Consider the following 13932-nt stretch of genomic DNA (forward strand, 5'->3'; position numbering starts at 1 on the left):
CCCGGTTTCCCTGCATAGTTGGATTTACGTGAGACTTTACGCCTGGCGTTGTACGGACTGTGGATTTGCACACACGTACGGTGATGCGTGTCCATCATTAGAGCGACGTACAGACCCACGGCACGGCCCTAAACATTGTCTGTGCTTGCCCTCCTCGTCCCTCCCTCCCCAGCCCCTGCCGGCAGCCCATCTTTCTTCTGTCCCCATGGCTTTGCCTTTTCCAGAATGTCTTATAGCTGGAATCACACAGGATGAAGCCTTTTCAGACTTTTTGGTTTTTTTCCACTTAGTAATGTGCATTGAAGGTAATTTCATGTCTTGTCATGGCTGGAGAGCTCAGTTCTATTTGACACTGAATAATATTCCCTTGCCTGCGTGGGCCCCGGTGTATGCATCCATCCACCTGCCCAAGGACAGTTTGGTCCCTTGTGAAATAAATCAGGACAGATGGGTTAGGACCACACAAGGATGCAGCTTCCTCTGGTCACAAGATGAGATGTCCTCCGGGCACTTGGGTCATCTGGGTGCCTTATCCACGGCCCCTTGGCCCCGCTGGCCGTCTGCTGCCCAAGTCCCTGTCATGTCTGTTGCTGACTTCTTGTTTCTTCCACCCGTACGTTCACCCTGCTTTTCCAGGGAACCAGCCATATGAAGGGAATGTGTGCAGAGCCCTGTGGGTCTTGGGTTCGTACTGGCATATTTCTTGGGATTGCCCCTCTGATCCCTTGTTGTCCTCACTCAGGGCAGTGGCTTCTCACACGAAGGAGCTCACTCCCTTACCTGGGTCCGATCTTCCAGGCGGTGGCCGGGGGCGCCTGTTGTACGACACGGCGTCTATTTTCTGATGGTCAATTTTATGCGTCCTCTTGGCTGCACCGTGCAGTGCGGGCATGTGGTCAAACACCGGTTTGCACGTTGCTAGGAAGATATTTCTCGAGGAGGTGAACATTGCAATCAGCAGACGACCCTCTATACTGTGGGTGGGCCTCGTCCGATCAGTTGAAGGCCTCACAAGAAAGGACACTGAGCTCCCCAGAGGGAGAAGGAATTCTGTCTCCAGGCAGCCTTTGGACTCTGGCCGCAGCCTTAGCTTGTCCCTGGGTCTCAGCCTCCTGACCGGCCCTGCAGAATGGAGACAGACACCCTCAAATGCATACAATTGGCACGAACCAATTCCTTACGTCAAATCTCTCTCTCTGTCTCTGTCTCTCTCTCCTCGTCTCCACTGGTGTCTGCTGGTCTGTTCTCGGGAGAACCCTGGCGAGTACATACTTCCTGCCTAAGAGACGCGGGGTCCCAGGAATATAAGGGCCAGACTAGTTCCTGAGTGAACTGATTTATTTGGAGAGAGAGAGAAATATTTAGTTAGCTAATTAGTTACTGAACGGATTTATTTGGAGAGAGAGAGAGAGAGGGAGAGAGAGAGGGTGAGCAGGGGAGGAGCACAGACACAGAGAGAGAATCCCAAGCAGACTCTGTGCAGGTACCACGAGGCGCGAACCCACTCCCCGCGAGATCATAACCTGAGCCGAAATCAAATGCCCAAGCGACTGAGCCCCCCCAGGCGCCCCGGTGTTCACGTTCTTTTGCAAGACGTCTTTGCGCACAAAAGCACGTTCCCGTCATTCCCGAGACCCTTCCGGTGCCAGAGTTAAACGGTTTCTGGACGCGGTCGCCGTGACCCTGCTTTTCCCTGCAGGACTTCTGCACACCCGGGTGTGCGCACAGCTATCCTGTGACCCCTTCCCCAGCCGCTGGCGCTCGCCGGCACGAGGTCGACCCCCCGCGTTCAGGTTCCAGACAAAGAAGAGGGCCCCGCGGGACCTGCCTCTCGCGGTGCCTGCGAACGTGACGCCCTCGCCAAGCTCACGGGCGTGGGGGGGATTGGTTACTTTTCTTCTTCTCGTGCGTGTTGTGTGCTTAACCCGGAGCCGCTAAGCCCCGCGGTTTTGGTTTCCGGAGCAAAGCGGCGGGCGTGAGTGCTGCCCCCCGCCGGCGGCCTCAGCCAACCCGGGTACAGCGCAGGCTGCGCCACGCTCCCTCCGCTACCCGCCGGACACGAGCTGCTGTGTGGGGATTCATCCTTTGTGACTTTGCCCCGGCTTTTCAGGGAAGGACCCGAGGCACGTGGGGTCGACCCGGGCACCGTCGGGGAGGAAACGGGGCGGGAAGGGTGCCCGGCTCAGCCCCTCCAGCCAGGCTGCCGCGACCCGGGACGGACGCGTGTCCCGCACGGACCTGTGCACGCGTGCACACCGGTCACGAGGGTTTGAATTGGGCTCCCCCCACACCACCAGAGACACCCTGAGGTCTTAGCCCCCGGTACCTGCCAGGGGGTCGTCTTTGGAAGTGGGGTCTCTGCAGATGGTCAGGTAGGATGCGGTCACTAGGGCTGTGGTCCTTAGGGGAGAGGAGATCAGGACACAGACACGTCGGGAGGGACGACCACCTGGGGACCATCTGTGCACCCAGAGGAGAGGCCTCGGGACAAACCAGCCTCGGTGGGGCCTGGACCTCAGACCCCCAGCCTCCACCCTGCCTGGACCTCAGACCCCCAGCCTCAGCCCTCCTGGACCTCAAACCCCAAGCCTCCACCCTGCCTGGAACTCAGACCTCCAGCCTCAGCCCTGCCTGGACCTCAGACCCCCAGCCTCCGCCCTGCCTGGACCTCAGACCCCCAGCCTCCGCCCTGCCTGGACCTCAGACCCCCAGCCTCAGCCCTCCTGGACCTCAAACCCCAAGCCTCCACCCTGCCTGGACCTCAGACCCCCAGACTCAGCCCTGCCTGGACCTCAGACCCCCAGCCTCCGCGCTGCCTGGACCTCAGACCCCCAGCCTCAGCTCTCCTGGACCTCAAACCCCAAGTTTCCACCCTGCCTGGACCTCAGACCCCCAGCCTCAGCCCCGCCTGGACCTAGGACCCCCAGCCTCAGCCTTCCTGGACCTCAAACCCCAAGCCTCCACCCTGCCTGGACCTCAGACTGCCAGCCTCAGCCCTGCCTGGACCTCAGACCCCCAGCCTCAGCCCTGCCTGGATCTCCAACTCCCAGCCTCAGCCCCTCCTGGACCTCAGACCCCCAGCCTCCACCCTGCCTGTATCTCTGACTCCCAGCCTTGGCCCTGCCTGGACCTCAGACCCCCAGCCTCCACCCTGCCTGGACCTCAGACCCCCAGCCTCACCCCTCCTGGACCTCAGACCCCCAACGTCCACCCTGCCTGGATCTCAGACCCCCAGCCTCGCCCCTGCCTGGACCTCAGACCCCCAGCCTCAGCCCTGCCTGGATCTCAGCCTCCCAGCCTCACCCCTGCCTGGACCTCAGACCCCCAGCCTCCACCCTGCCTGGACCTCAGACCCCCAGCCTCAGCCCTGCCTGGATCTCAGAGTCCCAGCCTCACCCCTCCTGGATCTCAGACTCCAAAACCCAGCCCTGCCTGGACCTCAGACCCCCATACTCAGCCCCGCCTAAATCTCAGACTTCTAGCCTCAGCCCTGCCTGGATCTCAGACTCCCAGCCTCTGGTCCTGCCTGGATCTCAGAGTCCCAGCCTCAGCCCTGCCTGGACCTCAGACCCCCAGACTCAGCCCCACCTGGACCTCAGACTCCCCGCTTCAGTCCTGCCTGGATCTCAGCCTCCCAGCCTCGGCCCTGCCTGGATCTCAGCCTCCCAGGCTTGGCCCCACCTAGATCTCAGACTCCCAGCCTCCAGGACTGGGAGACAACAGATGTGTGTTGTTGAAGCCCCCAGGTCAGTGGGACATCTTTGGGGAGACCTTCTGTTGCCCTAGACGTAGACAGACAGGCATCATCTTGTACAGAATGAAGGTGAGCTTGGGAACGTGGCAGGTGCGTCTGGTGAGGTCTCAGACAGGAACTGGGAACAGGTTCTTGGACACTGTGGAGACGAGGTGGTCCTTGCAATCGAGTGATGGAGGCCTTGGCTGAGTTGTGTGCTAGTGTTGGGCGGAAGGTAGACCTCACCCGTGGGGGACTTGCACGTTTCAGGGAGTAGATTTCTGAGCAAAGTCTGCTTGGTGTGGGCTGGCTGCTTGCTGCTTACAGGAGAATGCGACACCTGAGGCACACTCCCGTAGGCGGTAGTGAAGCTCCGTGGGGCCAGAACTTGAAGGTTGGGGAGAGCTCTGACCTTGTCCACGTTGCCCAAGATGAGACCGTGTGCTCTGGACACAATAGCAAGGATGTGGCTGGACCACCGTCTGCTAAAGAGATATGTGTGCGATGTGTGAATGCAGTTGGCCAGTCCGCAGAATATTGCACGGGATATGCTTATGCTGAAATTGGTCGTGTATCTGAGATTCAATACATATATGTATTTATTTATTTAAAAAAAATTTTGTTAACGTTTATTTATTTTTGAGACAGAGAGAGACAGAGCATGAATGGGGGAGGGTCAGAGAGAGAGAGGGAGACACAGAATCTGAAACAGGCTCCAGCCTCTGAGCTGTCAGCACAGAGCCCAATGGCGGGGCTCGAACTCACGGACCGTGAGATCATGACCTGAGCTGAAGTCAGACGCTCAACCGACTGAGCCACCCAGGCGCCCCTACATATATGTATTTAAACATCCATCCATCTGTTATCTGTGTACCTATGTGTCTACCTAACTACCTATCAATTCTTTCTTTCTATCTATCTATCTATCTATCTATCTATCTATCTATCTATCATCTATCTATATATCCATCAAATCTATCTATCTATCTATCTATCTATCTATCTATCTATCTATCTATCCATTCACCCATCCATTCTATCTATCTATCTATCTATCTATCTATCTATCTATCTATCCATCCATCAAATCTATCTATCTATCTATCTATCTATCATCTATCTATCATCTATCTATATATCCATCAAATCTATCTATCCATCCATCCATCCATCCATCAAATTTATCTATCTATCTATCTATCTATCTATCTATCTATCTATCTATGATCTATCTGTCCATCCAATCTATCATCTATGTATCTATGTATCCATCCATCCATCCATCCATCCATCCATCCATCCATCATATGTGTGTATCTACCTAATGTGTCTGTCTATCTATCTATCTATCTATCTATCTATCTATCTATCTATCCATCCATCATCTGTCTCTCTCTACATATGTATTTCTTATCATCTTAAGGAATTGGCTCATGGAGTGATGGAGGTAGCTAAATCCAAAATCTGCAGGGTGGATCAGTAGGCTGGAAACCCAGGGCAGATTTACAGTTTGAATCTGAAGAGTATCTCCTGGGGGAATGCCGTCTTGCTCAGGGAATGTCAGTCTGTTACATTAATGCCATTAACTGCTTAGAAAAGGCCCACCCACATTAGGGAGGAAAATTTGCTTTTCTCACACTCTACTGATTTCTGTGTTAATGTTATCCAAAACAAACAAATAAACAAACAAACAGACAAGTTCACAGAAACACCCAGAATGCTGTTTGACCCCATATCTGGGCACCGCGGCCCAGCTAAATCAGCTATCCTGAAAGCCATGATGCTCATGCCTGTGATATCGTTGTCCGGGGCTCAGCCAGAGGGATCGGGGGCTCTAAGGTCAGGGCGTGGGGATTTCACAGCCTGACTCCTGGACCATCTCGGGTGTGGTGGTGTTAGCCTCTTGCTCTGGAAGTCCGCTCTCTGGGCACGGCGGCGGTTGGCCCACGGCCAGCATCTGTGCTGGAAACCAGGGCGTTAGGCTCGTCCTTGGCACGGGGGGGACTCGGGGAACTGAGTCCCTTGACCTCAAATCCAGTGCCTTTCTGTGGGCACCTCCTCCCCCCACTTTCCATGGGGCGTGCCTCCTCATTTCCTCCTTTGGGTTGGGCCTCGCTGGCTTGTTCAGACTTTTGCGTGTGTGGGAAACTGCAGGTCGAACCGCCTTGCTCTGATTGTACCAATATCTGCCCCTCGCTTTCCCCTTCACATTCTGGTGACGGTCGGGGGCGGTGGGGGGGCCTCATTTCAACACAATGAGGACCTTTGTTCTTCTAGAAGAAAAAGGCTCCTTGAGCTTGGCTTGGGGTAAAAGATCATCAGCGGACAAACCCTTCCTGGCATCGGCACAAAAACGCGTGAACAGAACGTGTGACACCTGCATTTTGATGCACGGGCGTGTAAGCGTGTATCAGTCAGTGCCTGTAAATCTGAGCAGCTGCTGGCAGGTGGCCAGTCAGCACGGCTGCTGAGGGCGGCTTGGGGGAGGGTGTGTGTGCCCAGGGGTGCAGCCTGTGGAGTCAGTGGGGCCCGTCTCTCCCGCCCGTTGGGCTAAGTGGCCCTCAAATCTGGTTTTCCAAATGCTCCCTCAGAAGTCCCTCCTGCTGGACCTGCTTTGCACTGTCCCTTCTGCCTCAAGGATGCTCGCTGGTCCTTGTCTGCGACATGCAGCTCACACCCCCGCCCCCTGCCCGTGGAAGTGAGCTCAGTCTCCCCGGGACCCCCTCTCAGTCGTGTGTCACAGGGACGCATCAGGGGGCCGCCTCTCAGTGTTGCACTGTCGCCCTCATTCCGTGCAGCCTTCCTGGGGCTCACACACGCACCCCTGGTGCCGCGAGACAAAAATCTTGTCTGTTCCTCTGTTTGAAGACTGTTCCCGTCGCTCCTTCTGTGTCTTCAAAAGATGCCCCCGATGGAAGATGCGAGGAAGCCTTTGATGTGTGGTGCTGATTTAACACCCGTCCATTGAAAAGGTGGCGAGAGAGCCGTCTCTGGCATGTTTGCCCTTTTCTCTTTGGCTGCCAGGAAGCTCGAGGCGGAAATTGCTCTTGGAGCTCCGTGGGAGGGGGGGGGTCTTAGGATCGGCATAGATGCAGATGATTTTTAATCTTCTCAGGTGGTTCAGATCTAGCTCTGGAACTGAGTTTGAGGATTTGATTTACTCCCCCCACCCTCCCCCACACTCGTTATTAACATGCATCGTATAAGCAACTTCCATAAATTATATTTGCACACCTTGAACACGGAGCCTGAAGTTTTTATCGTTTCAAATCGTTTGTGTTCATTTGGCTTAATCCCGGGAAGCTTTACAGCTCAGGATCTGTGTCTTTAACTTTGAAGTTGGGAAAATAGAAGGTGTTATTTTTCCAAAGGGCACATACTACGCACAAAGGGCAGAGGTAGTAACAGACGGAGACTTTTAAACATGTCTTGCAGCGTAACAGCTCCTGGGTGGCTCAGTGGGTTCAGCGTCCGACTTCTGCTCAGGTCACGATCTCCCGGCTCGTGAGTTCGAGCCCCATGTCGGGCTCTGCACCGACAGCCTGCTTGGGATTCTCTCTGTCTCCCCCTCTGTGCCCCTCCCTGGCTCACGCTCTCGTGAAATAAGTAAATAAACTTAAAAAAAAAAAAAGATGTCTTGCAAAATTAAGTTTTGCATCGTAACTTTATATCCGGAAACAACACTCACGACCTTGAGCCACCTGGTACCTTCTATCACGCTTTTGGGGATTCTGGTATCTCGAAAATCACAGTCGGGTGTTAAGTGAAGATTCGTTTGTGTATTTCCGTGGAAGCCTGGAAACTTGTCTCCCAACACAGCAGGGGTGCGTTTTCCCTGTAAACCCGTCTCCTTGAGTCTTTATGAATCAGGGCATTTGTTTCGTTAGTGTTTCTGTGTTGGGCTGGTGATCGCTGTTCTGATGGGATCCTCAACCCAAAGGCCACCCCCGGGGCCATATGTTTGAGACAAAGTCTGGAATGGGAATGGCGTCCATATTGCACAGGGATCCTTCCCACCAGGAGACGGGCGTGGGCAGGACGCGTGTGATTAAGCTACGTTAAGGTTAATGCTGTGCTCGCTCAGGAAATGATTGATTTCAGAACAAAAGGAATTCATGTTCACGTCCATTCCGGAAACACGCAAAGCCACGAGGAAGGAAATTAAGTCAAGGTCGGTATTCTTACGACCTCTCTCCCGTGCGAAATTCTCAGTCACCGTTTCTTTCTTTCTTTTTTTTTTTTAAGTTTATTTTTTTGAGAGCCAGTGGGGGAGGGGCAGAGAGAGAGGGACACAGAGAATCCCAAACAGGCTCGGAATCATTCTTCGTTTCTTAAAATACTTCTCTCTCTTCCTCCGATTCCACTCACATGCCTACTAGACCGTTTCATATTGGCCGTACCCTTGGGAGCTCTGTTTTTGTTTTTATTTTTTTTTCCACTTAAAAAAAATATTCCCTTTGTATTTTAGCTTAAATAATGTTTCTTCATGGTTATTATTTTTTTTAACGTTTATTTATTTTTGAGACAGAGAGAGACAGAGCATGAACGGGGGAGGGGCAGAGAGAGAGGGAGACACAGAATCGGAAACAGGCTCCAGGCTCTGAGCCATCAGCCCAGAGCCCGACGCGGGGCTCGAACTCACGGACCGCGAGATTGTGACCTGAGCTGAAGTTGGACGCTTAACCGACTGCGCCACCCAGGCGCCCCTCTTCATGGTTATTTTTGAAAGAGAGACAGACAGAATGAGAGCAGGGGAGGGGCAGAGGGAGATGGAAACACAGAATCAGGCTCCAGCCTCCGAGATGTCAGCACAGAGCCTGATGCAAGGGTTGAACTCATGAACCGTGAGATCATGACCTGAGCCGCAGTTGGATGCTTAACCAACTGAGCCACCTGGGGGGCCCCGACTTAACATACACATCTCATGTGTGTATATATTATATATGGATATATATCCTGCTTTCTGTTTTTTTCTCCTTAAGCAGCATGGCGTAGCCATTTCTGGGAAGGAAGTGTGTGTAAATTAGGAGGGTCTGGGGGCCTCGCCTGTTATGATTTAAGTGTTAAGCACTGCCCGTCAATCTCGCTTTGGGATGAAAGGTTAGGACTGCTTACAAAGACCTTGCTGTCTGCCTTTTGCTGGTGACCCTGAGCGCCGTGAGAAGTCCTGTCCGGGTAAATACAAGGGTGTGCGTGTCCCCGCGTATGGACACCAGGCTCCCTCCTCTCTTGGACCTTGGGTCCTCACCTCTGTCACCTGCGAAAGGAACGTGAGACTGGACCGTCGCTCATGCTTTTTCCTGCAGAACCACTATGCGATCCTGCTCTGCGATCCTGCTGTCCTCCCATCAGTAGCCCACGAGAACAGCCTGGTTATAAAGAGCGTGCATCCTGCTGGGACCTAAACCCACCTGAGGGGAGGGCTCCCTGGTTGTTGAGTGGAGCCTGGGTGTCTGCAGACTTGCTGTGTAGCCTGAAGGAGTCGCATGGAGTGAGGTCCTTTAGAGAAGTTGCCCCAGCCAGAGACACTCTTCCTGGTGGAGACTGTGTTTTCAAATGTTTCAATGTCCGTAGGGCGGGGAAGATATCCAGATGGCCTGCTCAGGCTTTCCTCTGTAGGCTTAGTTCTTCATTTTAGGGACGAGAATGCCTGACTGTGGCGGCATGTGCCCGTGGAAGGAAAGTGGATTCCTGGAAGGATCTCCTAACACGGGGACCAAAGCTGGTCCTTGCCCAGCAGGTGCAATTCTTCACCTGCACTTGGGCCACGCTCGCAGGGCTGCTGACTGTTTGTTCCCTGCGTGATCGTGCAGACAGAGGGCGAGGAGACCCCATGGTGTGGACGTGGGGCAGGCTGTACATCCCTACGCACAGAGACGCAGGCTGCGGTGACGATCCTTGGTTTCACCTTGGAAGTGTGCGCTGTATCTCCAAGGGAGATTTTTAGAAGTGATTTTGCGGGACTACACGATGAGTGCCTTTCATGTTGCACAATGTATTGGTCAGTGCCCCCACCCACATAGGGACTGTCCCATTTCAAATTCCTACCCACAATGCCAGACACGTGTGCCATCCAAGTGGATGCACTTTTGCTACTCGGATGGTACCTCAGGGGCTTTTCACAAGTATTTTTCTTATTCGGTACAAACCCAAAGGCCGTTATAAAGACCATGCCATATGTTTTCATATACATGGCGATCTTTGCCCCTTTTTCGTTATAGACTGTTTTTCTCCTTGATTTTTAACAACTCTTACAAACAAGGAAATACCTCTTTGCATGTGATAGGAGTTGCAATTTTTTTTTCCAGTTTATCATTTTTTTTTCTAACTTTGCTTTCGGTGTCTTTTTTTTTTCCACCAGTGAAATTTGTTTACTTAATTTTTCTCACGTTTGACTTATAATTAGGGATGGCTTTTTGTACTCTGAGATTAAAGATAAACGTATTCATGCTTTTTTTGTAATATCTTCATTGTGTGACTTCTTCTTCTTGGTTGTTTGATGTGTACTATGAGGTATGGGTCTAATTTTTCTTTTTTTGCCCCAATGTCTATTTAGATGACCCAACACTGTCCCCTCCATGTCTATTTACGTGACTCAACACCGGTCCCCCCAATGTCTATTTAGATGACCCAACACTGACCCCCCCATGTCTATTTAGATGACCCAAAATCATCTCCCCCCATGTCTATTTAGATGAGACAACACTGACCCCTCCCCCAATGTCTATTTAGGTGACCCAACACCATTTATTAAAACGTTCATCTTGGTCACCTTTATCGTACGCTGAAGCTCTCCTCGCTGTCCAGTTCCTGGAGGAGGAGCACCAACCCATCCACAGCCCTCACCCCACTGCCTCCAAGACCCCACTCTGGGCCACGATCCACACTACCCCCCCAGTCACTGCAGGGCCAGGGACCCACAACTAGGACAGCCCCTACCACCTGGAGAGTGCTGAAATCGCCCACACTAGCCCATGCGAAACCAGCTTAGCCTGATTACCTCACCCATTTCTTTGCACGATAAAGGCTCGAGTCCACGTTTCCTTGTCTGTCTGCCTCCTGACCCACCTGCTGCTTCCCCGTGGGGCCCCGCCACGTGGCGTGCCCCCTCCTCTTGGGCACTGTGATCAGGAAACTTCTTTTTCAGTGGCAAGCAGTCACCCCCCAATCTGCTGCCCTCCTCCGTCCTTGGCCAACAGTAAAGCCTACACTTCCGACCCAAATACGCCCTGCCTGGTGTTTGCCCTGGACTCCCGTCTGCGGTTGTGAACACGACACCCGCGTCTGCTCAGGACCTTCCTGCCTGTCGCTGTGCTGCTATTCCAGTCGGTTCCTGCCACAGCCTCCCAGGGGTCGAGGGAGACGTTACAGGTGTCTCTCCCCAGGCTGTAATCGCTCATGACTGCCCCCCCCCCCACAACGGTTCCGAGCCTGCGGGGAACCCACGAGGAACCAAACCACACGCACCGCACCACGCCTCCCCTGGCCCGTCCACGTTCTCCCGTGGCGGGGTTCTGATGCACGCGCACTCTGCCTGTCAGCCTCACGTTGATGTTTTTGTCTCTGGTCTGTTTCTCCTGCAGTTTTTCCCCCACAACCCGACCGTGTGGCCATAGTGACCGGAGGCACGGATGGCATCGGCTATGCCACGGCGAAGCAGCTGGCGAGGCTCGGCATGCACGTGATCATAGGTGACGATTGCATTTTTGGCTAACGCCAGGGAGCCAGTAGCTCGCGCGTGTCTGCATGCAGACAGTCGTTTGCTCGTGGGTGTGACGGTCCTTTGCGCAAAACACCTACGCGTGTCCTCTTTGCATCCCCAGTCCTACTGCATTAGGACCCACCTTAGTGACCTCATGTTACCTTAATCCCCTCTTTAAAGACCCACCCCCAAACACAACCACATTCTGAGGACCTAGGGCTCAGGGCTTCAGCGTATGAACCTGGGGAAGACACAACGTAGTCTGTACCACACTCTCAGCCGGTGTTCACAACGCTGGCTTCCTCTGCTGCCAGATCCTATAGACACTGTATTTTCCCTTCTCCTATTCCAACTCTCTCTGTTCCTTATCCCGGCTTCTAACTCCTCTTTGAAAATGAAGGGATTTTCCTTGCCTGGAAAGAGAGAGAGTTCCAAGGACCCATTTTGCTTTTGTTTAATAGTTCCAGGGAACTGGGGGTAGAATTTGTAATCAGCTGGCAAAAATGCTATGTGCACATCAGCTTTGGGGAAAAAAAAAAACAAGCACCCAATGCTAATTATGTTCTGTCTCTTTTTTTTTTTTTTTTGAGAGAGAACGAGAGTGCCTATGCCAGCAGGGGACGGGCAGAGGGAGAGACAGAGAGAGAGAGAGAATCTTAAGCAGGCACGGACCCTGACTTGGGGCTCGAGGTCACAACCGCGAGATCACGACCTGAGCCACAATCAAGAGTCAGATGTTTAACTGCTGACCCAGGTGTCCCACTAACTACGTCCCCTACTGACATCATCTGCATTTAATTACTACCTTTTATGGTGTCTGTTTATATATAAATCGTATTACACGTCTCGTTTTAGCTGTTAAGGATTGCTTTCCACTTAAGACTTTCTAAATAACATTACGCATGGTCGTTTACTGAGCCATTAGTGATTTATTTCTTCCTTTCTCCCATTTTTTCCTGTATCTTTTGCCCGCTACCATCTATCGAAGGGTGGTTTTGGATCAGAAGCTCTAGTCGAGGCTGGGTATTTCAACATGAATGTGTTTTGTTCCTTCCTGGCTCTTCTGAGCTCAGGACACAGTCACGTTTCCCCTTTCCCAGTCCTTGGACACTGTTGGCATCCAGTTCTGCTTAAATGCATTAATATTAAAAATATGAATCCATTACGAACATCCATTAATCCACTAAAATCCATTAATATTATAAACCAAAGGATACTGAGGTACACATATAAAAATATGTAAGAACACAAACTCCTCACGTAATGGCGTACATTAACTGACCTCCTGGGGGGTTTAGTGACACCTACGATTGGCCCCTGTGAGGATCTTAAGCTTTATTTTGAGCCAGCTTCAACACGTGAACCCTGTTATGAAAGTGTATCTGGTTTCTGGCGGTGGCCAGGTCATAGACCCTGCCCGGACTTCTGTGTCTTGTCCACATTCTTAGGGGTTGGCCACCATGGTATGGGTGATTGCTGATGTTGAAACTCACAGTCCTGAGTTCCATGGAGGATGTCTGGGGTGGGGGGCTCTTGACCCACATGGGGAACCCCAGGTCCAGCCAGCGTGGCCTTCTGTTTTCTTTGGCCCACGTGGGTGTACGCAGTGATTCCTTCCGTCCCATAACCAAATAGACTCACACTCCTCAATGTGAATCTTTTCTTATGCTTTTGCAAAACATGACTCCGCAGTTTAAAATTTTGTGTGTGTGTGTGTCACATGGCCCTTCCCACATTTCACTTTTTGAAAACCTATGGTTTCTTACAGTGATTCCTTCCTCACGGACCCACGTAGGCACCTCCCTGTCATGAACAATCGGGTCTGTTGAACGGAACACATTTCTCAGGCTTTGGGACGGGTGGATGACTTCTTGGTCTACCTCACCGTTTTCTTTCCTCGTCAGAGTGTTGTTTTTCCTTCAGGGATGTGTCCAAGTGCCCGTTGTCTGCATAGATGGGGAAACGTTTGAACAGTTTTTTTTTTTTTAATTTTTTTTTTCAACGTTTATTTATTTTTGGGACAGAGAGAGACAGAGCATGAACGGGGGAGGGGCAGAGAGAGAGGGAGACACAGAATCGGAAACAGGCTCCAGGCTCTGAGCCATCAGCCCAGAGCCTGACGCGGGGCTCGAACTCACGGACCGCGAGATCGTAACCTGGCTGAAGTCGGACGCTTTAACCGACTGCGCCACCCAGGCGCCCCATGTTTGAACAGTTTTTGACAAGTCCTTGCATGGGCTGTCTTTACCAATGTCCGCATCTTCCCTCACAGATGGACAGGGGTTGTTTGCAGATGTGGGGGTCTTACAGGAGAGAGGGCCTGTCTGAGTGTGCATTTCTAGACGTCTTCTTCAGTTTTAGTACCTCTGTGATGTGTTTATGTCTCCCTGGGACCTGAGCAAATCAGGGGACAGGGCATGTGGGCAGACAGACTGGGTCCTCTAGGAGACTCCTGCTGTATCTGGGATTTCTGCCGCCATGTGGAATGACTTGATCA

The 13932-nt window shown here is 52.4% G+C and overlaps 1 protein-coding gene across 1 annotated transcript in view; it reads left to right on the top strand.

Annotated features, from left to right (window-relative positions):
- DHRSX (dehydrogenase/reductase X-linked) overlaps positions 1 to 13932 on the top strand; it is a 138515-nt gene that overhangs the window by 14128 nt on the left and 110455 nt on the right. The window contains exon 2 of the mRNA XM_047847393.1: positions 11317 to 11424. Coding sequence (XP_047703349.1) covers positions 11317 to 11424 — 108 coding nt within the window. The remainder of the gene's footprint in view (positions 1 to 11316; positions 11425 to 13932) is intronic.

This window comes from Prionailurus viverrinus, unplaced genomic scaffold, assembly GCF_022837055.1.
Source record: "Prionailurus viverrinus isolate Anna unplaced genomic scaffold, UM_Priviv_1.0 scaffold_48, whole genome shotgun sequence".
Lineage (NCBI taxonomy): Eukaryota > Metazoa > Chordata > Mammalia > Carnivora > Felidae > Prionailurus > Prionailurus viverrinus.